This window comes from Trachinotus anak, unplaced genomic scaffold, assembly GCF_046630095.1.
Source record: "Trachinotus anak isolate AG129_WGS33_773 ecotype Australia unplaced genomic scaffold, CSIRO_AGI_Tana_v1 ptg000023l, whole genome shotgun sequence".
NCBI lineage: Eukaryota > Metazoa > Chordata > Actinopteri > Carangiformes > Carangidae > Trachinotus > Trachinotus anak.
The window spans coordinates 5,811,102-5,836,619 of NW_027273874.1; the positions used below are offsets into that span (position 1 = coordinate 5,811,102).

The 25,518-nt window shown below is 42.3% G+C and overlaps 1 protein-coding gene across 3 annotated transcripts in view; it reads right to left on the reverse strand.

Moving 5' to 3' along the window:
* Positions 1-2,018: 2,018 nt before the first annotated feature.
* The window catches only part of LOC139606833 (actin-binding protein WASF3), a 33,755-nt gene continuing 10,255 nt past the window's right edge, over positions 2,019-25,518 (reverse strand). For 2 of the 3 annotated variants that reach the window (XM_071459205.1, XM_071459206.1), the window contains exons 2-11: positions 17,625-17,769; positions 14,537-14,671; positions 10,541-10,694; positions 9,580-9,697; positions 7,481-7,549; positions 6,848-6,892; positions 5,588-5,721; positions 4,647-4,949; positions 3,176-3,591; positions 2,019-2,866 (exon numbers count right to left, since the gene is read on the reverse strand). In XM_071459205.1, coding sequence (XP_071315306.1) covers positions 2,709-2,866; positions 3,176-3,591; positions 4,647-4,949; positions 5,588-5,721; positions 6,848-6,892; positions 7,481-7,549; positions 9,580-9,697; positions 10,541-10,694; positions 14,537-14,671; positions 17,625-17,757 — 1,665 coding nt within the window. In that variant the 5' untranslated portion in view covers positions 17,758-17,769 and the 3' untranslated portion in view covers positions 2,019-2,708. The remainder of the gene's footprint in view (positions 2,867-3,175; positions 3,592-4,646; positions 4,950-5,587; positions 5,722-6,847; positions 6,893-7,480; positions 7,550-9,579; positions 9,698-10,540; positions 10,695-14,536; positions 14,672-17,624; positions 17,770-25,518) is intronic. The other variant, XM_071459207.1, reaches the window with a different exon arrangement.

Below are 25,518 nucleotides of genomic sequence, written 5' to 3' on the forward strand. Positions count from 1 at the left end.
TAAAAGTAGCAGTAAATGCTGTTTGAATCCTGTTTTTGTGGGATATTTGCTTTGGCTTGAGAACAGATTCATAAATCTGGCAAAGAAAAAAAAAAAAATGTTGGTGGAATCATCCTTTAATTTGTGTCAAAGAAGCAGTTAAACTGTTTTAACCGGTACCTCCATCCTGGCCTTGACAGTAGAAAACCCTAAGATAAACCAAAGTGAACAACTCACTGCAGCACATTTTAAAAAGAAAAACCACATTATAAAAACACTACAGTCCAATCAGCTTATACTGAGTTTTAGCCAAACCTATACTGAAAAGAGATAGATAATATACTGTATATCATGTCGCAAGTCTCTTACACATATGTATTTATAGTCGAGGGGTGGCCTTCACAAAGCCTCCACAGACAGCAGTGCTGATCCAGGGTCACTGAGAGTGTGTAAAGGTCAAATAAAGGAGTGGACGTGACCTTTGACCCTGGGCCAGGATGACGAGCTTTGTGAGTACGGCTCTGGTTGTGGTTAAGTGTGGAAGCGTTTATATAAGACCAATACCACAGCACACAGTCACTGGCTGAAATGTTAGGCTTCAAGTTATGAATGACTACAAAAGACCAAAAATAAAAAAGAATAAAAATGTACTAAAATAATGGCATAAGCTTGCTCACTTGCTTTATTTTTCAATGCTGTGATATGGAGGCTGAATGATGAGTTATGACTAAACTCTAAGAGGGCTGGTGCTGGTGGCGCTTGTTTTCCCAAACCAGCGTAATCCTGGTGGGTGGCGTCTTTCGTCACAGTTTTATTACACTATCTCAATGGGAGAACTACTGTATATCACAATGTTAAAGGTATGAGTTCGAGGACCACACTGACTTTATGGGAGTTTGGCCTTCTAATCACTTTACCCACAACATTACAAGAACCAGCATCACATTTATCTCTGTAGATATGTCTGCCTGATGCATGCCCAAAAAGTTTTAAAATTTAAACCTTTAAAAGAAAAAAGCAAAATATTATAGAACTTGCAATTTTTTTTTCTTAATGTGCAACCACTGTTCTCAGTGTGTAAATTGTGTGTTTGTTGGGAATTACTGTGTAGTTTCTCTTGGAGAAGAGATTTGATCTCAATGAAACATCCTATTGAAATAGATTAAATGAAAATTTAAATGCATTTATATACATTAACATTAAAGGCGCGAACCATATTTTTAATACAGTTGTTGCCCGACTATTAAACTTGCCCCTTAATTGATTGATAAGTATTTTATTATAGGGGCTGACAAGAGACAACAATCACACCTAAATTCTTAATTTTTACAGTTTGTCTACATCAGTTATGACTGTAAACACAGTACAAAACAGGCCTGTATTGTGAATTATGATCACTCGTCTGTGGTTAAAAAAAAAAAAACACAATGGGCCTTTAAGTAGTTGTATAAAATAACATTACCATTTAGCATTTATATAGCATATAAGTTACTTATAACAGAATTTTGATTGTTAAAGCTTCTCTTGGAGACGTTTGTAAATGTTTTGTTTTTTTTATACATGTATAAATAACATTGATTAATCCTTTAGTTGCTCCAGCTTACTTTCTCTTTAGAACCCACCTCCTGACAGGAAGCTGGAGTTCGGGAGGTGTGCACATCAGCTGTTCTGCAACTTAGTTCCCAGGACACCATTCTTTGCATAGGTCTGTGGGGATGTTTACATGTATCTTTGGAGAAGCATAATTTCAGCTTAAGTCATTCACAAATCAATGGCAAAAAGTCATCAGCTACGCTTGAGTAAAGAGCGCTTTTATCCAATTTTAACCATTTAAATCAAGCTCGTTTAGCCAATATGTTATATATTCAGCTGTTAGCATACACACCCGCCAGAGTTCATTACACAGAGATCATTTTGGTGCTGTTTCTATTGTTTCAAGATGACCAAACTCCCAGAAGTCTGGTGTAGTCCCTTAAGGAGAGTGCACATGTTTTGTAAACAGGCACAGCCCGGCGAAGCGGAGTAATCCTCTGATAAGCTTTTTTTTTTAATTTTTTTTTTTTATTTCCCTGATTATCCAAGACTTGTTTCATAAATTCTTTCTCAACATTTGGCAGATAAGTTAAGATTGCACTATAATTAGTATTTCTTGTGCTATACCATGTGTTTTGTAAACACATTGCCCCCGTACTCACTCGGGGCCCACCTACCTACAGTTTAAGAGCCTGGAATATTGCTAATAATTATCACTCAAATATGTGGCGAGGGAGGAGTTGGCGCGTTTGTTTTTCACAGCTGAGTGTTAGTGGTTAAAAATGAGTGGATGGGGGCGGGAGGGTGTTGAAATGGTGCAAATGTAAGTGTTTATGTGATTGTGATTGTGTGTGTGTGTGTGTGTGTGTGTGTGTGTTTAATGTGCCATACACCCTGGGTGGTCAGACACACAAACCTCTAGTTCAGTTCAAGAATAGGCGTCGTCAGGGGCAACCGGCTGAGATTACCGACCTGTTGCTGTTGAAGCGCTTAATGTTCAGAGAGGCTGCAGCAGGCGATCTGGAGTGTGTACGTCAATGTGTGTATGTATGAATTTCATTAAACTTTTTTTTTGTTTAAATGTCAATGATTAACTTCATTTCTGCCTCAGTATCACAATGTTTCTCCCCCTTAAATTCCCTGTCATCACCACCCACCAAGCCCCCGCCTCTTATCTCACTCTTCTTTTAAAACTTTTAGTCAGACCACTCATTCTCGTCGAGCTCGGAGTCGTCGTCGGACTCGCTGTACTCCACTGCGATGCGGCGCGATAGGATGGTGGCCACATCGTTGCCCACGGGCTCCCTCTTGGCCTCCTGCTCCCTCTGCTCCTGCACCTTCCTCAGCTGGATACCTGGAGGGAGGGAGGAAGGATGTAGGGAGGGAGGGACCAGATGTTTAGGGCCCCTCACCAAAGCTCAACAATAGGGATAAGGTGTTATATTTGGTCAATGTACAGTTTGGAAACTGTGTCTGTTTGTAAAATGTTTTAACACATGAGATTTGGCAGTAAAAATAACAACATACTCATAAAAAATTTACATATTTAAAGCTCCCATATGTTATACTTTTCCTGTGTTTTACTTCATATCCATAAGAAGATATGTTTGTGGTTTTAAGAACCAAAAATCATCTCAACATACTAACCTTTCCACACACTTACCTCTACGTATGGCGGCCAGCAGGTCGGAGCGGGCGTCGCTCATCGGGATCATCCCCAGCATGGTGGACTTCCTCGTCTGGGGCGCTGCGTCCACGGCCGCCTGGCCCACAGCAGCGTGTGGTGGGGATGGGTGGGCCTGGTGGCCAGCAGGGGCTCCAGGCGGAGGAGGTGGAGGGGCGGCGGGGGGCGCACCCGAAGGCGGGTGGGAGGGAGATGGCACGTAGTTGGCCGGGGGAGGAGGAGGGGAGGGGGAGTAGGGACGGGAGAGGGCAGAGGCGGCGGGGGGCACAGCGGAGGCGGCTGCGGAGGTTGGGGCCGTGGTGGAGTCGAAGGCTGTCTGCGCAGAAGGGATGGTTGGAGGAGGTGGGGGAGGAGCAGGTGGGATATAATACTCTGGGATGGTGGAGGGCTGCCCACTGGTGGGAGAAGGACAGAAAAGACGAAAACTGAAAAACTGCAATGGATATGGGCGGCTAACAAGCTTTGATCCTTCAGCAAGGTATAGTTAACTGATTAAAACAGCCTAAAAGAACCTTTAAACAGTGACTACTTTACATTTCGTATCTGTTTTCTTTTTATTCCATACAAAATGTAAAAAAAAAGACAAGTTGTGGCTTTTGGCAAGAAAACAAATAAGCATATTTCTCAAAATGCTGAACAATTACTTTAAAGTCTGAGGCAGAGATTCCCCAGTGCAACATGCAATGGAAACCAACATACTCTTTTAGTGTTTGCAATAAAAATAACTTAATTTGGACTCTGTCAATGAATATATTCCATCTGTTTTAGTAATGTAGAACTGCAATACAGTGCATGACAGTTTAATTTTCATACAGTAGTAATATTAATTTCTTGTTTTTAACGATTTTAGTGATTTTTACTTATTGCTATAGTTCTCACCCATTACCTCCAAATTACTACTAAATTAATGACTGACTATTTATTCTTATTCTTGTTCACAGATTCATGTGTCTGTTTTTGTCATGCTGCAATCTTGATTTCCAATGAAGAATGAACTGTACAGTTGGTGGTAAAAGTAAGACTTTATAGGTCTCACATCATTTGTATGGGTGTCAGGTCCAGGAGAAGACATGGGGAGACGTTTTGAAAAGTTGAGACGTTTCCATTTAACATTCATAGCGGCAGTTGGTTGACATTAAGTCGGCCTTTATACTTTAAACATCGTGTTTCACTTTAGTTTAGTAGAAAGGCAAAAGCCACGAGACAGTGATGATCTAGTCTGGACCATTGCTGGGCTAAAACTAGTAATCGTGTCCGTATTACTTTAAGCACCAACTCATTAGACACAGGAATAACGAAATTTTGCAAAAACAAGTTTTAGCCACAAACATTACAAAAGATAAATAAAATAGTAGAAAATCAAAGTAAAATGCCAACAAATAAATAAATAAATAGACAGCTGAATACATTCAAAAATTCACATAAACCTAGTCTAAATTGGCAAACCTACCCGTGTCCAGCCCGGTAATCCTTAACCGACTGCTGCCTCGGCCCATTAACCGTTGGATCTCCGCCCGGCTGGATCCCGTGTCCAGAGGGGGTTCTGCCCAAAGAGGCCACGTGCCTTCCCGCCCCAGCTGCCCCTGCAGGCCCAGGGGGCTGGTTGGCCGGCCTGAGGCCCCGATCCAGTGATTGAGTCTGGGCCGCAGCGCTGAGGTGATCCCTGGCGTGGTGGTCAGTAGGGTGTGCGGTGCTGGGGGCCTGGGTTGAGGGGTGGTTAGGGCTAGCTGGGTAGGAGTCAGACGCCATTGATCTGTTGGAGGGAATGTGAGTGGGTGGTCATTAAAAGACATGTACCTCAGGTAAAAAGGCTAGCAAACAGTATAATATAGGTTTCTGTCCTTGATTACTATGGCAACAGTAAGCAAATCACTGCCTTTATTCATTTAATTTTTTTGTGATCCAATTTTCGTTAATCTTATCCTCTCTTGTACAGGTTTGGATATGCAATAGTAAAATCCATATGAATTTTAAAAATACATGTGCTCAAACTTGCCTTCTCCAGAAGAGGGCAGCATAGAGCTTTAAATAACACACTCAGTCGCTTGGTATTGCTTCAATCTCTATCTCAGTTTTCAGGTAAAGGGTGTAACTGTGAGACACTAGTTGTGTATCAGTACCTGCACACTGTATACTGTTCAGAGCTTTTTAAGACTGAGGGAAAAATTGAAAGTCACTTTGGTCCGTTAAATTCTGCAGTGTTTTTTCATTTGTGTGTGGATGTATTTCCAGTAAACCACTCATGTCAGGTATTGTAAGGCCCCTGGGACACCTCAACGTATAAACAGTGATGTGCACGTGAGTGTTGTCAGGCTAAATCTTAACAAGGCAACAGGACCTTAGAGGAAAGCGGCACACAAATAGGAACGTGTTGTGTGTGTGTGTGTGTACCTGCTATCCGGGGACAGGGAGCCTTCAGAGGACATGCCATGGTAAGGGGAGGGCGTGAGCCTCGCGTCTGGTCTGAACTCTTTGTCGTAGGCCAGGACGTTCCACTCCTGACGCCGGTTACGAGCCTTACGCACCTTCAAATATAGAATATATTTTTATATATGATTATATATTTTTCATATTTCACTGCAGTTAAATGTCACAATACATACAGCTTTAGTGTTTTTTTCTACAAATCATATCTCTTACTGAATGAGTAATATAAGTGATGTTTTTAAAGTTTAGACTGAAAGAGGTGCATCAGGTAAATTAGTTTATATAGCGCATGATGCTACTGTATCTAACTGGCATTCACTTGCTCTGGTATGGAGAATTAGCACAGCTGTATACCTCTCTAACATCCCACTATGTCAGTGTTATTAGACAAGCAAGAGTGTATCTAATTAGTTAAATGGCTTGAATAAACATTTACTGAAGATGTTTTAGATCTGGCAAACTGGCAATGATCTCTCTTTGATTTCACTGAGTTCATTGTTGGCTCACTGTGCCAGACTGCTTTCTTCTCAGGGACAATATACACACACTGCAATTAGCTATGTCTAAAACTAGTGGCAGTATGGCACAGGTGATTGAAACAGAAGAAGAAAAAAAAAACAAAGCAAAGCACCAAATTGAGAGAAAAAAAAAATCGATCTTTAACCCTAGGATTGGTAACTCAGAACATTGACACTGTGGAGATCTTAAAAAGAAACTAAAGAGAAATGAAAAGTATATCAAAGCAAGGCACTGAAGTACAGAAGGTCTATAAAGCTTCAAGGCCTCTTAATCAAAGTTAGATGTATCAACAACACTGCAGGAGCTATCTTTAATACTGATTTATTGCTTTTAATGTCTGTATTTATTTCAAAAAAATTAGAAAATTCAAACTGATACGAAGACAATAATTCACATTTCATGTCACTGTAATTGTTGCAGTTATTAATAATACAAGACTTAAAATAAGCAGGCTCTGTGAGATTTAGTGCTGGAAACTTTGTGACGTAGTAACTACATGTCAGGCCGGTCGGTCAGCTGATGGCGGCCGTTGGTTAGCTACAGCGACCCAGATCTTCGATATGACAAGTGACGTATTTATACTGTATAATCAGTTGTCAACAATCCAGGTTATACTGAGTTTATAGTTATATGATAGTTTTAGAAGGAGGTCTACCAGAAGTGATTAAATTGAAAGTAAAACATTTAATTGAAATAATTACGGACCTTCTTCACCTCTCTGCTCGGGTCCTCAACCTGCCTCTGCTGCTCCTAGAACAGAGACAGAGGCAGAAAGAGATGGAGAGAGAGAAAGAGAGGAGTGGAGAGAAACTCAGCCATCGATCATTGATTTCTTTGGTGCAGAGGGAAATCACCAGCTCCTTCACCATGGGGCAAATTCACCCAGAGCCAACCACACACACACACACACACTAGTCTACACACCACCCAATCTCTATTAGGCAACACCGACACACAGTAGTAGACAATGAACAGAGCCAAAACTTCTGAGCACACAGGACGGCAACCAAACCAAACCAAACCAAACCAAACCAAACCAAACCAAGCCAAACACAGAGGGTTGGAGAGAGGGTGAGGTGGCAAGCTAAGGCAACGTGACACACATGGACACAAACAGAGGGGAGTGTGTGTATCTGTGATTTTTAATATTATTCCAATGCAACCACTGACTTGTGTCTTGTGTTTGTGTTTCCCTCCGTGTCTCTGTGCGAGTCTGTGTGTCTTACCCGTGTTCGTACATCCTCTATAACAGGTGAGTGTGTGCTGTGTGTTAGTGGGATGTGCAGGGGTAAAGTGTGGGGCAGGATGGGGCAGGTTAGGGGGTCGGGGTTGTCTTACAGAGATGGACAGGGGGCTCCTGGGTGGGGCCTGTCTGGAGTGGGGCCTGTCAGGGTGGGCCGGACAGCCCTATGGAAACATGGGAGAAAGACAAGCTGGTGCGTTAGACTGAGCAGAGGAGGAGGAGGAAGACGAGGAGGAAGGGTGGGGTGTGTGACTCTGAAAGCCAGGTAACGCTATGGATTCATTAGAAAAAGGAGGAAGGAAGATAAAGAGGAGGGAAAGGTGGAGGAGGATGATCCATCCTCTCGCAGCTGCTCTTCCTCTGGTATTCAAACCTGAGTGAAAACTACTATCTTTGAAACAGGGATTTTGTTCTGCCAAGTTTCCAGGTTGACGGGAGGGAACAGAAAAATGTGAGCAGCATTAAATAGAACAGAAATATTGACAAAGTGCAGCAAACGCGTACAGCAGCAGCTGTTCAGGGCTTTGATGGAGACAAGTGTAGCATTTTTAATCAAAGGGGAACACAGCTCGGACATGTTTAGCTGTCCATGCCGGTCAGCTTGGTCTGACTGAGCCTAGTGACCGTGCTTCACACAGGATTAACTGGAAAAGACAGAAGTGTCTAAAATGATCAGAACCACTGTTATTTTCTTCCCACTCGGACTGAACAAAAAAACCCGTGTCTGGATTAGCCCACGGGGGTGTCCCTGCTAATTAGTCCGCACCCCTGCTGCTCCTGGAGACCAGCATGGTCGTACTTTAGTATCCAATGAACATCATCCATAACCCAAACTGGTCTAAACTGTTTCTTGGATATGTAGTTCAAATTTAACTTTACCCAGATTAGAAAATAAAGGTTTGCTAGAGGTTTCAAAGGGAACTGGAAACTTCGATGGTCCAGGCCTGAGGCGATGTGCCCCGTACACATGTAGATGAACAGATCACCTCTGCTATTCAAACTACATTACTCTGGCAAAGAGCTTTTGAGCTTTATTTATTTTCTATATAATTTTTTGGGGTCATTTGTAGGCAGAAAATGTGAGTGAGGTCCCTGTCATGAGTCCCTGCTTACGGACGACAGGCTTTCTATCAGAAGAATTCTGCCTTATGGACAATGATGTATCTTTTCTACATACTAATATATGCAATATATACAGTACAAGCACAAATACGTCACCTTGTTGGATTCATATTCAAGATTTAAAACAAATACACCTGCCATTATACCTGACTATAAATGAAGCTATAAATGAAAACCTACACCTCGGTGAAGCTAACAGCGTCACACATACAGTAAACATATGCAGTGTTTTACACAAATGAAACTAAACGTAGTCAACGTAGGAGGAAAAGCATTAGTGTTAAATATCACTAACAATGGCTTTGTTCAATTCAAGTGTCCCAATAAACCATGATGATATGACAGTGAGCCAGCATGTGAGATACCAGGACCCTGAAACTGAAGCAGCTAAATGGAATTCAGCCATGATTCATTTTTCATTCATTTACACTGGTTCTTTTCCTACTGTGAAAGGTCAGACCGCCTGTTACAACTGGACTATTACAGCTGTACAGGAGCTACATTATTGTATAAATATAGTTTGATGGGCCACTTCTGGACGACTGAACCCAGATGAAATACAGGAGCACACGATTCACTTTAAACTGCTGAAGTGTTTGTATCCTGTCATGTAACCTGTCAGAGCATTGACCTCCATTAGTGGAGAGGATGAAGCACAAGAGACTCTCCTTCTACCTTTGTATAAATGTGTTTACATCGTTGTTCGTGCCTCATTTCATTTGCGTGATTAACGCTTAAAGTATAAACTGTTAAAAGTTGTGCTCCCCTCTGTGTCCGGGTAATGAGCCTGCCCAGCTGCTGCTGTATCAATAACCGACTACACAACGAAGCAAAGCTAAATGGCGAGTACAATAATAGGAATGCATCAAATGAAACAACAGCATAAAAAAAAGAAACAACTTGGCAGGAAAAACAAATATTAGCAAATTAAAGCAGATGATGAATTTCTTTAACCGTTCTGTCGCACTCTTATTACACACATCCAACTTACAGCACGTGCACAGTGACACACCGACAAACACTTGCACACATTCACATACGAATGGACTCCACCAGCACGGACCAACCATACCTTTTGCCGCCTCTTCTCCTTGCGTTTGTCCTCGGTGGCCTGCAGCATCTTCTCTTTCCACAGGTTGAAGAAGTAAGAGGGGTCTGTGTAGAACTTCAGTGCGTCCTTCTTGTCATCCCTGCACGGAGGAATGGAAAGATAGTGGGTGAAAAAGAGGGAAAAAAATAGACATTCAGATATATGGGATTTGATTGGGGGTGGGGGGGCTTGGAGCAGGATGTGTGACAGTTTAATAGTAGATGCAACAAAATGTCTATACTCATTTATTCAATAGCTAATGAACCCAGATAATTAGCTGGACACCAGAGTCAATACAAAAATTGTACTAATTTAACACCACAGGGACTGTGCTGGGATCCGGACAATAGAGAGTGAGTTAGAGGATGATAAGTGAGATGAGTAAATGAGAAATGACCTCAGGCCTCTGTTCCACCGAAACACTGAGTTTTATTAAAGAGGGAGTTTCTTTCATCGGTTCTTTTTGAAAAGCTGGAACATGTTTCTGAGGGTGTCTGTTCATATTCTCGGCTGAATGGGTAATAAACCTCCACGCCGGTGGTAAAACGAAATCAAGTCACACGTTTCACCAACACAAAACAACAGTTATTATCTTCTAATGACAATCCACACAGTTTAAAGTTAATGAAGAGACTCGGTGGTCTCTGCCAGGGGGCTAAGTGGGAGGCAGAAAATCAACATCAGCATAGGTTCTAGGTGATTAGAAGTTAATACGCCACAACTGTTTACAGAAATTGATTTTATAATTGGTTTTAATGGAGTGGATAAACATGGCAGACTATTTCCTGTTGCATACTTTAGCTCTAGTGAGGAAGAACAGCAGCCCCTTCTGGTTTTGCAAAGCAATGAATCCGATTTTCCGCCAAAACTGACGACTCACAATGTGGTGGTCAGCCAAACAGATTAGTTAACTGATATGATCCCGTGGGGGTAAATTACTGACCTATATGGGCTGAGAATGTTAAGCGGTGGCGGTTTGTCGCAGCGATGGTACATCTCCACCACAGGGTTGGGGACTGAGGTCCTCGACACCACCTGCTGGTCCTGGATGGTGCTGCTCTTGAAGGCCTTCCTCATGTTGATGTCCTGCAGGGAGACTGCGAGCAGAGGAGGAGATTTAGATGAGTATTTAGCAAACAGAGGCCTAAATGTGGTAAAACAGGCAGAATCATTCACTGTGTCTCCTTAATGGTGTTTGACAACATAATCCTTAAAAACAGCTGTTTTAACTCTTAAAGTGTCGGCTTAGCAGCTAAATCCTGAATCCCTGCGTCCTCTGCCCTCTGGTCTCACTTCTGCAAATTCTATGCTCGTGAATTAATCAGAATAAAGCAGGGGAAAATCTTTTATTAGTGCTGTTAGTAGAAATAACAGCACAAAACAGCCAGGACACGGTGACTTAACTACAAAGACTGAGCCACCAAATTCAGCTTCAGTCATGATGAAATGGCCAAAGAAAGAAAATTGAATGAAAACAGCATTACTGGAACAATTTGTAGGCAATTTTTGGCAGCTATTATTAGGATATTTCTATAATAACATTTGGACAATGGCCATTATGGCTGCACGAGGAGAGTGTAATTTGATTTTTCAGAGCAAAAATACAAGGAGAAGCATTTTCATTGGATTTTCTCTGTATTTACAGAAGAAGAAACGGCTCCTCTGTCACAGGTGGATTAAATATATTTTCTTTTTATTCTTAACTCTCCATTTGCCCATGTCTCTAATGTAATAAAAGCAAATTAAATGATTAATTATGTCAACCAAAGACTTAATTTACCCCCCGCCACACCCCGCGACAAATAAAACAGCATGTGCTGTTTGCTGCTCACGTAGAAGCTATTAAACACAGTTTAGAGCACTCACACACCCTCGATGTCACTCGCGCTTGTGAGGCTTTGACCCTGTGTTTTATGGGTTTTATGGATTGTGCTGAAGGGCATTCTGGGAATGTAGGGAAACTGCTCACACGGGCTGGACACGCAGGAGATGAAACCCAACGAGGCAAAGTTTGAAATGTAGACACAAAAAACATTTTATTGCAAAGTAATTCCTGGAGGAGATGAATGAGGATGTTTCCGTTTCAGGTTTTCAGTGTGAAAAATAAAAACATGTGTCTGTGAATCTCTGAGACAACAGCATCGACACTTACACTAGAGACAGCTTCCATACTGTGTGCACTCTGACACACACACACACACACACACACACACACACAGTAGGTGATAATAGGACAGCAGGGACAGATTAGTCTTACAGCTTGTTGCATCAGCTTAACAAGCATTTTACACACACACACACATACACACACACTGCAGCTGTAAGGGAGGTGTGTGAGTGGGCTTACTGTATGTGTGGATGTAAGGGAGCAATATAAAGGTTGTGTGTGTGTTGTTTGTACTTATAAAGTCTCTTTGTACGTATGCGGCATGTAGGACTGTGTGATAACAGGAGCCTGTGTGTGTGTGTGTGAGTGTGAGAGAGAGAGTGAGAGACAGAGGAAATACAACATGTATGTGTGTCAATCCCGTAACACCAGAGGAGATTTAACACGGCTGCAATGCTATCCAGGATCTACCAGATGGCCACACACACACACACACACACACACACACACACACACACACACACACACACACACACACACACACACACACACACACACACACACACGTTCAGTGTAGATCAGCCTGATATATAATAAGGTTAAACCGTGTGAGTGTGAGATATGTACTGACCAGTGATTTCCTTGACTGCCGGTGTTGTGTACGTGCATGTGTGTATGTGCATGTATGTGTGTGTATGTATGTGTGTGTGTGTGTGTATGTGTGTGCGTGCGTGCACGCAAGTTATCAGCAGCATCAACAAGGTCAAAAAGAAAGAGAGTGTGTTAGATTTAGCATCTGACTGCGAAGACTTATTCCTCAAACACTTAAGAGCGATTGGATGTTTGATCTGTGTGTGTGTGTGTGTGTGTGTGTGTGTGTGTGTGTGTGTGTAGATTGTGCAGTCAGAGCACACTCCTGTCTGCTCGGTGTTTGATCATTCCCTCCTAAGCTTCTGTCCCTGCGGCCAAATGAATAATCCACAAAACTAGCAGCTAATGCAACTTTCATTCAGACACATCTTCAAAGAGACCCCTCCCTCTCTCCCTCTCTCTCTCTCCCTCTCTCTCACACTCTCTCTCTCACACTGACATTAACATTAATCTCCCTCTCTGCACATTCATATGCACACACCCATGTTGACTACTGCTAATAACCAGATTAATGCCATAAACAGTCTCATTAAGGGACTTCCATGGTTTACAGAGGCCTGAGTTTCCCTGCAACATGAGTGTGGTTTACTGTGTGGAAGGATGTGCAGCATCTCATCAGTAAAACCCGAGGAAATGCAAACACACTGTTTTTGCTCCCACTTTTCATGAGTTGTAATAAAAGAGCTTTTCTACGGCTTAAATTTCCTTCACAGACGTGTTTAAATCAGTGTTAGTGAGCGTCCACCTGACAGGTGTGGCGTATCCAGATGCTGATTACACAGCTGGATTACTGCACAGGTTTGCCCTGGCAGTTCCTCCCTTACATGTCATTGTTCCTTCCTTCCTTCCTCTCTTCCTTCCCTTTTCCTTTCATTGTCCCTTTCATCTTTTCTTCCTCCCTCTCCTTAAGTGTTCTCCTTTCAGCCCCCCTTGCTCTTCCTTCCTTCCGTCCTTTCTTCCATCATGAAACATCCATGTTGTCACTCGTCCTATTAGTTTGGAGAAAACAGATGGAGGGAAGGAGATGACAGGAGTGAGGGATGAGAAAGGTGGTAGGAGGAGGAGAAGTGAGAAGATGTGAGGTGAGAAACAGACGAACGTGTGAATGCGTGGAAGGAAATGAGGGACAGACAAAAGGTTTGTGAGTAGGAGGAGGAGGAGGAGGCACGGAGACGGACAGAGGAAGAGAGAGGAGATGAAGGAACGGGGGAGGAGGAGTGGGAGAGGAAGAGAGGAGGGGGAGGAAGAGGAGGATGAGACGAAGGACTGCTGAGCTTTTGCTTTTCATCTTCATCTGCGCTGCTCTGTCTGATGCTGTCTGAGCCCAGTGTGCTGCAGAATGACGAGGCAGTATCAGCCAGGAGAGAGAGAGAGAGAGAGAGAGAGAGAGAGAGAGGGAGTGGGAGAGAGAGAGAGAGAGGGAGAGAGAGAGAGAGACGGGGGGGCAGAGGAAGAGAGAAAAGGTTTTGAAAAGTGTTTGAAAGATAGAAAGAGAGAGAAAATGAGGAGAAAGAAATGGAGGAAATAGGGAGGGGGAGTTGGGATAAAGAGAATGGAGAAAAATATAAAGAGGAGGGAGAAATGGAGGGATGGAGGGAAGGAGAAAGAGGTGAGGAAGATAAAAAAGACAAATGAATATGGAAGAGACAGTGAGAGGGAGAGAGGAGGGAGGAAGAGAAACAATGAGAGGAACAGGGAATGAAAAGAAAGGAAGAGAGAGTAGGAATGGAAAGAATGGAGGGGCATAAGAGGAGGGAGGGAGAGAGAGAAATGAAGATGACAAAAAGAGAAGAGGAAATGAAAGAGAAAGTGTGAGAGTAGAGGAGGATGTAGGAGGAGAAAGAAGAGAGGGAGAAGAAATAAAAAAATAAAAATGACAGAATGATAGAGAGAGGGAGGAAGGACGAGTGGAAGGAAGAGATGGAAGGAGGCAGAGATAGAGACATCTCTAAGGATGAAGACCACACACACACACACACACACACACACACACACACACACACACACACACAGTATGTGATAAACTCTGCCCACCAGGCATCAGGACAAAGCTGATTCAAGTATCAATTCATAAATAAACACCTGATGAAACTGTGTGATAAACTCGTCTCACACACACACACACACACACACACACACACACACACACACACACACACACACACACACACACAGTCCCACCTTCCTCCACAGTGGAGTCGAGCTGGGTGACTTTCACAGCCAGCTGGTCCACTCTCTCCTGCAGGCTGCTCATCCTCAGGTAGAAGCTGTTGGCTTCGTTAAACAGTTCTCCGAAAATGTCCTCTGCATGGCGACCTGCATGGAAACACACACACACACACACACACGCGTGTTCAGGCCTGATGTTGTCACTAGTTTTTCCTGCTGGGAGATGGCGTCTCTCTCTCTTTGACGGTTAACAGAGCAGATTCACACTCTCACGTCCGGCAGCTGAGCTCTGCTCCACATCTCAGCATTTCCCGTTCACTGAGGAGAACCAGCAGCTGAACTAGTTTAATATTCAGACATTAACCATTCATAAAAATCGAAAAATAGAGAGTATAACACAGTCTGCATGGAGATTCACACATTATCCTGAACTCAAGGTTCGCTTTTCAGCTTTTTCCCAGAGCTCTTGACCTTATCTCATGGCCCAGTTCAGCCACTAGAACCTGCTCAGGTGTTTAGAATAATTCATCACATAAACACAGTTATGGTGAGTATCCCTGTGTGTATCCTTGAGGCCTAACAGTTCTTTTCATTATTGATTAATCTGATTACTTATTATTAATCATTCTGTTTATAATATAGTGAAAACTCCTGATTGCAACTTCCCAGATGACACATTTGAATTCCTCGTTTTGTCTGATCAGCAGCTGAAAACCCAAAGATAATCAATTTAAATTAATTCCCAGTGATGTTAAACAGTGAGAAGCAGAAAAGTCTCACATGTAAGAAGCTAGCAGCCTCCTTTGGATATATTTGCTTGAAAAACAACTTAATAATTGAAAATTGATTATCAAGCTACTACAAACAGTCTCTGATTGATTTTCTGTTGATAATCTAATCGATTTATCAACTAATGTCAACTCTAAAGTCAATTTATAAGTATTTTTTTAAATCCATGTTTACATCAGCTTTAAGTGTTCTTCCTTGTCTTTCCTAGTACGTTCAAATCGTTGCGAAACTAAATAGGGTAGCTTTAAGTTCAGTCTGTTCAGTCACGTTAATTATTGGTGCATGTGTTTTAAATCCTGCACCTTCATGGCTGAAAACTGAAGGATGATGCATGAAATGTTGGTGCGGACAGGAACTTGGTTGAGGTGCCCTTGTGCAAGGCACTTGCACCCCAGCAGATCTGACTGTGCATTGCATTTAGATCTCAGAAAGAAAAAAAACATTATAACATTACCTATGCATTGACCAGACCTCTGTTTGCAGAGTGACACGAGTCTAACAGCAGAATAATGACCTGGAAATAACTGTGGTCATTGCTCTCTTGGGCAGGTTAAACAGGGTTTTTATGTGGGCTGCACAAATTATTATGACTTCCACCGTTCTCAGTGTGATACAGCACTAATAAAAAGTGTCTAAAAATAGCACAACAAAACAGAGGAGATGTATGGAAAGAAATTCACGGAGATGGAGGTCAGACGATGCCGTTCCTCCTCTTCCTCCCCCTCTGTCTGTCTCAGCAGGACAGGCTGCCCCCTGCAGTGCACCTGTCGGACTGAATACTTGAAAGGACCTTTCTATCTGCGAGAGAGCCTGAGTGTGTGTGTGTGTGTGTGTGTGTCTGTGTGTGTGTGAGACAAAGCATGACAGACTTAGAGGTACAAATATTTAAATGTGTTTACTGAGATCCAGAACTGCAGCCTTCTTCAATAATTCTGCCACCTCCAAACCAAATGAAATCCACACATATACACAAACACCTGCCGGATACACTCAGTGCCTCGGCGTCTCTTTGCCTCTCAGCCCACAGCTTGACAGATGGAGCAGAGGCAGAGCACTCACTCATTCGCACTGAGCTGTCGCTGAATTCAATTTAGCCTCTGACTGTTAATCAAATTCAAATAGCCTTTTTTCCCATATTCCCGCTGAATGGCTTCTTTCCTGGCATAGCCTGATCTCTCCTCTCAAACACAGCAACATCAGCTGTGAATATCTGCATTCATACGCATGACTCGACTGCACAGGTTTCCTATGAACTATATAGTGCGATAATATTCGAGCGATAAAAGGAAATTAAGGATGTAGTGATTGGGATGCATCTGGACTCTGGTATTTGCAGAACACTGACTCATCGGGTTGTGTTTTTACTGTGGTTTAATTTTTTATAGCTGAGTCACGGTGAGCGCTCTGGCATCGTGTTTGTGTTTGTTATTGTATCATAAAGTTTCACCTTGGATTCATCCTTTTCCACATTTTTGCACAGGCTCCATCAAACACCCTGACAGCTACACTTAGTGCCGATCAGCAAACAACCGCTGATATCCATTTAGGCAGCTTGTGCAGATATAGCCTCGTTCACGCCAAACACATCCTGAGTGATGTGTCTGCTCTGAATTCATTCGTTTTGGGTGCGATTGCACTTAAAATGCAAAGGAAGACAGACTGAGATGTCATTTCTCACTGGCAGCCATGCATGTGGCCATGAGATCTATTGTGCTATTGTGCAGGAGTTTCTTTGTCTTTTTGAGTTTCTGTGCAGTTAGCTATGACAATAATGTTCACATGGCTCAGTGTAATTGTGTATTTTTAGCCATGCCTTGGCTCTTGGGGTCGCCATGTTTGTTGACTGGAAGCAAATGTTAGCATGCTAGTATGATAAAATAAGAGTGAACACTGTAAATATTATCCGCTAATTGTCACAAATTTACATTATCATCATGAGCGCATTAGTCGTTGCACATCTGTCGTTTCATGTCTTATAATTGTCGGCTAACCACTGCTCTTTTGCAAAGCACTTAATACTTGAAGTTAAAGTTGATTTAGCAACATAACTATGCTAGCTTCCTTCAATCTGGACTCTGGTAGTGTCAAGACAGATTGATGCTCAATAGCTAAATTTGCAGGTCAAAGTTCACCATAGTTGAAGTTGACACCAAAAATAAGCAAGAATTTGCTTTTTTATTAAAAAAAAAAAAAAAAAAAAGTCAGCTGGTGAAGGCGCCAAGAGACATGGCGTCTGAACAACAAATCCATTCAATATATTACATCAAGTAAACCATTGTACTGTATGTACTTGTATGTGCTGTGTACTCACTCAGACTGCCCAGTTGTTTGATGATGGCTGCCAGGGTGCTGTTGGTGACACACTCCAGCTCACTGGTCACCCCATCCGGCAGAGCCCCGCGGCACAGGTGCCTGGGCTCGATGTTCCTCTTCACCAACGGCATGCTGGTCTACGCCTGAGGAAGAGAGATGATTGGTTTATGACGAGGCTCAGTCATCCATCACTGCTACCTGCAGCGTTTTATGACATTAGATCCGAAATATGTCCCAACTTCCCCAAACTGGCGTCTGAAGCTGCTTGTCTGAGTTCTGCCGTGTATATTCTCATACTTTAACATGCTGTGGCTCATTATTTAAACTCCCTGTGGAAGTTCAGTACATTAGCAATGTCTCAGCTCCACACTGACGGATAAAAGAGAAGGCTGAGGAAAAAAAATGGGCTGGTGTTCAGCTGCGAGTCCTGATGGAGATGACAGTGTCATGTCCGCCGTGGGGCGCAGTCGCTCATCACGCTGCTTAATGTCAATGCGGCTGGGATGAGCCAAGAGCCAAATGAGCCGGAAAGAGGTTTCTAAATGGTGCTAACGAGCCACAACTGTAGCCAAAGAGACCACAAGGGACGGAGAAAGGGAGAGGGCGAAAGAAAAAGAAGGGGACAGAAGATGAGAGATTTAAAGAGAGAAAGAATAAAGAAGGTGAAATTATAAGCCAGTGAGAAAGAAGAGGGTGTGTGCAAGGAAAAAAAGACGGCGCCAGTGTATGAAAGACAGTCGCCATGCCACAGGGGAGGAGCTACATCCAGTCTGCCAAATGTTATCAGAAAAATGGCAACAATATGGATGCATAACAAAATAATCACTCTCCAAATAAAGCAGATGAAGGCCTGGAGTTTAAACCTGCTTTAGTTTTTTGATATTCGGGGAGAACGGTCACTCACTTTTTGATGTTACTAACAAAGCAGCAGACAAAACAGAATAGCTGCTGAACACCATTCTCCACCTGGCAGCTCGCCGTTTCTTATATACAGCATTTTGTTTTACACATATTTATCCATGATATATTATAGGACAAAAGCATCTACTAAAAGAATGAAATGTAGCAGCATAAATACAGTACATTGCCAAAAACATACACACAGGTTCCTGTCAAAACAATGAAGAGAACTGCTCTCGTTCTGTATCTCCTTCATGAAATATGCAGCTCTTGGATCAAACTGCCCATTTTTCAGGTTAAAGTGGGATAAACTGTGAAATTTTTAGGTTAAAGAATTATATTTTTCGCTGGAAGTGCGCATATTTTAGGTAGTTCTAGGTTAGGTAGGTTTTTTTTAGGGTGGTTTATATAAAGTACACAATTTTTGTGTTAAGCATGTAATGTTTAGGTGAGAGTGAACACTTGAACCAAAGACAGTGCACCTTAATCCAAAAAGTACACACTTAAAAGCATTAAGTTTAGGGCTTGAAATGTGCGATTTATTGATCAAAGTATGATTTTTTAAGTTGGAGTTTACACCTCATGGGTTAAGTGCACACTTTTCGTGTTTAGTGCACAGTTTTTTTGGGTGAAGTTTGGGATTGATCTGTACAGGTTCTGAGCTGAGCTGTATGGGTTTTAATGTATTTTAAGTTGAAGTGAGTTGTTTTGGGGTTTGAAGTGTTACACGTTTGGGTTATTCTCTTGCATTGAAAAGATTTGACATTATTTTGGGGGTTGTAGAAATAAAGTGAGTTTAAATAGAGTACAAAAGTAGGAAAACAGGAGCCTGAACTCAGAACAGAATAGCATCCAATTACAGACCATGAACAGTTGATAAAAGTAGATTTAACATTGACTGTAACTGGAAACATTCCTTTTGCCCCGATCACTGAAGCTGATTATGGTGACAGACACATAAAGAAAGTGAGAGCTGCCGACCGAGCCAAACACGTGAGAGGAAGCCGCTCAGTCCAGCTCCTCTCAGTTCGGAGTCGGCTCCCTATGTGGGACACACTCGTTATTTTTGGGCCATAATTTTGTGTGCAAGAGTGTGTGAGTGTGTGCAAATGTGGCACGTGTGTCTGTCTCACAATTAAAGTATGTGCGACTTCCTGGTGTATGTGTGTGCATGTGCAAGTGAAAAAGTGTGTGCATATGTGCATGTGGGAGGTGTGTGTGTGTGTGTTCCCAGGTCAGTGCTCTGGAAATGCACCATTCTCACACACTCTCCCACACTTCTGATATAATCACCAGCACAACTAATATTTCAGGAATGAAGCTGAGACAACGGAGGTAAACACAAACACAACAACTCACTGCCAGAATGTGTGTGTGTCTGTGCGTGCGTCTTCATGTCCTCCTTAATTTGTTTGTCCAGACTGAACCTCACATGCCAACTTTAATAAAAAGTGACTAGTTTGTCCTCTTTACGTCTCCCTCACGCTCCTCCTCCCTCTAATAGCTTCTGACATCCAATTACACAAACCACCTCGGATTGTGTCTTAAGAGTGTGACTGAGCTTCCCTGAGTGTGTTTGTGTGAATGTGTGTGTGTGTGTGAGCCGATATCGACCCCCCCCCCTCCTCCAGCTGTTGTAAATAATCCAACACCGCGGCTGTTTAATTATACATACACACCCCTCCTCATCCTCCATCGTCGCTTGAATAGCTGCTCTTCATCTCTTATTTGTCTCATCCGTCCGACCCCTCCCCACTCCTCTTTTTTTCTCCCGCTTTCCTGCAAATACTCTCGCTCTAACCTTCTCTCCATATCTGCCTGGTTTCATTAATAAATCATTGAGAAAGAATATCTCTTCCTCTGACTCCTCAGAGTCCATCACCGAGTGGGTATTCCCCCATCTCCGCACTGATCTGAGAGCGTGTGTGTGTGTGTGTGTGTGTGTGTTTTTGTCGGTGAGTGTGTGCTCAGTGCAGGACACGAGAGATAGGATTGTGTATATGTGACGCTGGTGAGATGCGGAGGCCACAGTCTGGGTTGGTGATGTAGGTTGACATGCATGAAATGATGCGGAGCCTCCCTTTCTCTGACACACACCTTGCAGAAACACACACACACACACACACACACACACACACACACACACACACACACACACACACACACACACACACACACACACACTGCATTTTGACCCAAAGGCACTTAGTCTCCTCACACAAGTCCATTCAGGTCAGCTGCAGGGTAAAGTCCCATCAGCCTGCTGTGCTACACCCCTCATACAGAGACACTAGAGACAAAGGAATACAAACGATGTTCAGTGCTGGTGCTCGTTTCAGGCATCTTTTTAAACGCAAAAATCCTGAACCTGGTCCTGGTGGTGACACGTGTCTGGACAGAGACGCAGCATTATGCACAGAAAACCCGATGAAACGCTCCCGATTTAGTAATACGTGCTCTCGAATGACTAATGCGAGCTCTTGAGTTGGCATAATTTATCACCTTCATGTTATTAGTCTTGCCTTGCATGTTCCCCACACTCTCACTCTCTCGGCTCTTGTGGTTTTTTTTTTTTAAACTTGAACTGAGACGTCTGGTTGTGGATACATTGCAGGTGTCGCTGCTTTTAAACAAGACAACGTGTTATCATTGTGATCCATTTGCCGAATTTTACAAGATAACAAATATAAACTGTTGATGATACTGCAGATTGTTCCCAGTTCACAGAAACTGAGCTCCGATGTGAGTGCTCCATAGATGTCTCCTCCGAACAAAGAGGGGAGGAAGCAAAATATATTTCATGCTATTAAATTTAATTATTAAATGCAGAGCACAAATCATGAAGATCATGCACAAAAAAAAAAAAAAAAAAAGGTAAACATTTTTTTATATCTCCACATCACCTTCCAGAATCATGGAAGGTGATGTGACAAATGGTCAAATGTGGATCACAGGATTAAGTCACACTGAGTAAAACACCTCAGAGAAGTTCCCCATATGGCATAATTCACAGTGCCCCATTTCTAGTTGATGAACATTTTTATTGCTAGTTATTAATAAACATAAAATCATTTTTTTACAATAAATAAAGTCAGTTAAACCTGTAGACCTGCAAGTATTGAGAAACCACAATATTTGAGACCTGTAAAAGAGACGTTTGAGGGTTCTGAAGAGCATCTACAGTCTTTGGTCTGGATCGAACTATTTAAGGCATTTGGAGACTTTTTGGGGACAGCAAGGGAGGGAGAAAATTAACAAGATGACAAGAAGAAAGACGAGCAGAGCAAAAAAAAAAAAAAAAAAAAAAAGTGTGTCGTGGAGCCATGGGAACGTCGTCATGGCAACGCGCTGAGGAATCCGCTCCACTGCTCAAAAGTGGAACTCGGCGCAACTCCGAAAATAGTATGAAAGAGACGGAGAGAAGAAGGGGACAGGGAGAGATGGAGAGAGAGAGAGAGAGAGAGAGAGAGAGAGAGAGAGAGTGAAGGGTCGTACAAAGGGAGGAGAGAGAGGATGGACAACCATGTGAAAACAAAAAGCAGGAACTTTAAATTCCAAGTAGGTCTCAAGAGGATTCATTCCACAGTCTGACACCTGCGCTTATACAACACAGGAGAGTACAGGGCGCAGCGCTGAAACAGCAACACAGGAAGTTGTCTCACAGTTTGGGAAGTCAAACTCTGAAAGGCCACTTCAGATCAAAGATTCATGACGAGATGAAATAGTTGAAGGACACGGCAGAGAAAAGCTGCAGCCGCATGAGTTCCCCCGTCACAGAGTGTTGGCCGCTGTATGCTAGCGCCATGAAAGATAAGGTATGACAGAGTTTTACGTCATTGCGTCAGGTTATTGTTATATTTCTGCAACCTCTACGTTTGTTTTAGACTCTAAATCTATAAGCCATAATGGTGCAAACTATGTGAAGTAAGTAAACTAGAGGAAATAGTAGGAAGCTGAAAGTGATGACCAGTTTCAGTCCTTGCTTAAAATAATTCACATTTTGGGAAACACACTTGTTGTGTTTGTGTTATTGCACAGATTTAGATGGGAGGATCATTACCACTCTCATGTTTCTTCCTTAGATATAAAGCTACAGCCAGCAGCTGGTTAGCTTAGCTTAACATAAAGACTGGAAACAGATAGCCTAGCTCTGTCCAAAGGCAACAAAACCTGACTAGCAGTTTTAAAGCTCACTAATTAGCACGTCATAACTTGTTTGTTTAATTAATCTATTAGGGGGCTTATATGCAAGACTTGGCTGTGAACGGTGACTTCCTGGGGTCTTGCTGCTAAGGTAAGCTGGACAGAGCCAGGCTAGTTGTTTCCCCTTGTTTCCTGTCTTTATGCAACACTAAGGTAACTGTCTACTGGCTATTAACAAAAAAACATAAATTTAATTTTTTTTTTTTTTTTTTTTAACTAACCAACATTACATTGACAGCTTTTATGCAGTGCAAATTTGTGCATGAGATTTATTACAATACAGGCTAATCTGTCATGTTTTAAAATGGTGCATTGATCTCTGGATGACCTTGGTCATTCATGTTACAATGCACATTTTGGTTTGATGACTTCCATTGACTGAGCTGCAACTTTCTTACCACAAGGGCACTTTGACGCCCACTGCATGTAGGTTATACCATGACAGGACTAACGTGCTTGTCTGGGAATCCGTCCAAAGTTCACGGCTGTTTGACACACTTCTCTACTAGATACCTCTTCATACTCTTCCTCACATCCTCCCCTCCTCCTCCTCATGTTTTGATGGCTCTGGGTATAATTACAGTTGTAATCAGATAAGACTTCATCCTTCTGATCCAAAGCTGACTGCAGCCTGTTTGTGAGGTGCTGAGATGTTGGACCAAACATCACCCCCCCCCCCCCCCCCCCCCAGTTTGGCTGTTGCACCCAAACATCTCCCCAGGGAGCACACTTAAAAGACTGTCTGGTTTCAAACTCTAGTCTGAAATGCAGTGACCTACTTTGCACTATATAAACTGCATTTTGGGGATATAATTAAACAGAAGGTAAATCATTTCTGACATTTCACATGAATTGCTTTATATATGGGAGTGTGCATTTGTAGGAGACAGTGTTAATTATTGTCCTTCACCAAACTCATCATTCCTGCAGGCAGCCGGGCTAATGCTATTACTGCTCCGTCTGCTCGGCCATAGACTTAAGCACACATACACACACACGCGATCACGGACACGTACACACATCCCTCCCACTGTGCTCCACCGAGCTGCCTCAGTCTGTTCTGAGAAAGGTTAGCAACCCCGCCCTCCACCCCGTCACACTCATCCCTCTTCCGCTCCATAGGAGGGACCCGAATAATCACAGCTAATTAGCTTTCTACAGTAACTAATGGTAATGACAAGCGCTGATTCTTTATGATGATATAATTAGATGGTATACTGCATGAGGGACCGAGTTATATACCCACTAATGCAACAGCTCGCTGGTGCTGTACACTGTTATCACAAATGAGCGTGAAAGCTAATGTTCCACGCTATATGCAAGCATACACAGTATCTTTCAAGGGGCCAATGTGCAGCTTAAAGATGAGATGAGATTGTCCATAGATAAACATGGTCTCAGTCACTGTGGTTCAAAATTAGATTAGATTAAAAAAAGATTTCACATGACAACACTAGCATGCTAGCTGCCTTAAACTAGCTACATGCCCAATTATTGATTTACTGCAACAGATTCCTGTGGTGGTTCTTGATCTGATAAATCTGCATTTGAAGATTAATGAGATCTAATTCTATATAAATATGTATAATGCAGAATTAGAACTAGGAAAGATGACCTACAACGTAAATTGCCAAAATTAGGTGTAACTTTTCACATGACAACACTAGCATGCGAGCTGCCTTAAACTAGCCCAGGTATTTATTTACTGCACCCGATTCCTGTGCTGGTTCTTAACCTGATAAATCTACATTTGAAGATTATTGAGATCTAATTCTTTAAAAATGTGACTAACAAAGAATTTAAATCAGAAAAAATATCCTACAATTTAACTTAAATCGCCAAAATTGGGTGCAAGGTTTCACACGACAACACTAGCATGCTAGCTGCGCTATTAAAGTTTTATATTGCAAATGCAAGCTTGCTTTATTATTATTATAGCTAAACTGTGGGGAGTTCCTAGATGACACTAGTTATGCTTATGATACTAAACAGACTTTTATTGTGCTAAAAGCTAAATGGATGTTTAAAATCAAATAACATTTCTACAGTTTCTTATACATCCCCGTGTTCTCTCTCTTAGGCTCTGATAGTACAGTACTGTGTAAAACATGCAGGCTAATTAGCACACACAGCGCAGCTCATGTGTGAATGGAGAATCAAAGCTTATGGATGCTCAGAATAACGCTGGAAGGAGAACGCATAATTACGTGGGCTATTAGGTCACTTGCGAATGTAAATGAATTACAGGCAGCAGTACAATAGAGCCTTAATAGAAGGTTCTGCTGTATGTGCTGTGACACTTGCTGCTGATTGAGGTATTGTTCTGCATAAAAGCTTGAAAGTACAGTGTCATTTATAACACATCTCTCATTAGATCACTTTGTGCATGTATGCAGTGAAACAATATGCACCACAAATATGGGGGATTTTAAAATGGATTTAAAACTGAGAACATAAAAACATAGCATATCATATGTGAATATTAAAGCAAAATGATTTGAACTTTAAAGTTACAGGATTTTTATTTGGTTAAAGTTATGCTACTGTTTAAAAACAATACAACCCTACGCTGGTTGAACTATAGTATCTTGTAATCTCCAGAACTCTGGTCGTATTTTACCCATAATGCCACTGGAAAGAGTCTTATTTGACAGCCTACCTGCCTCCTGTGAAGTCCCACATCTCCAGGTTAAACATTTTTAGACTCAAATTTAAACTGAGATTACACTGATAACATCACTATGACATCACCTGGGTTATTTTTTTCCATTGTTGGAAATCTTGTGGAA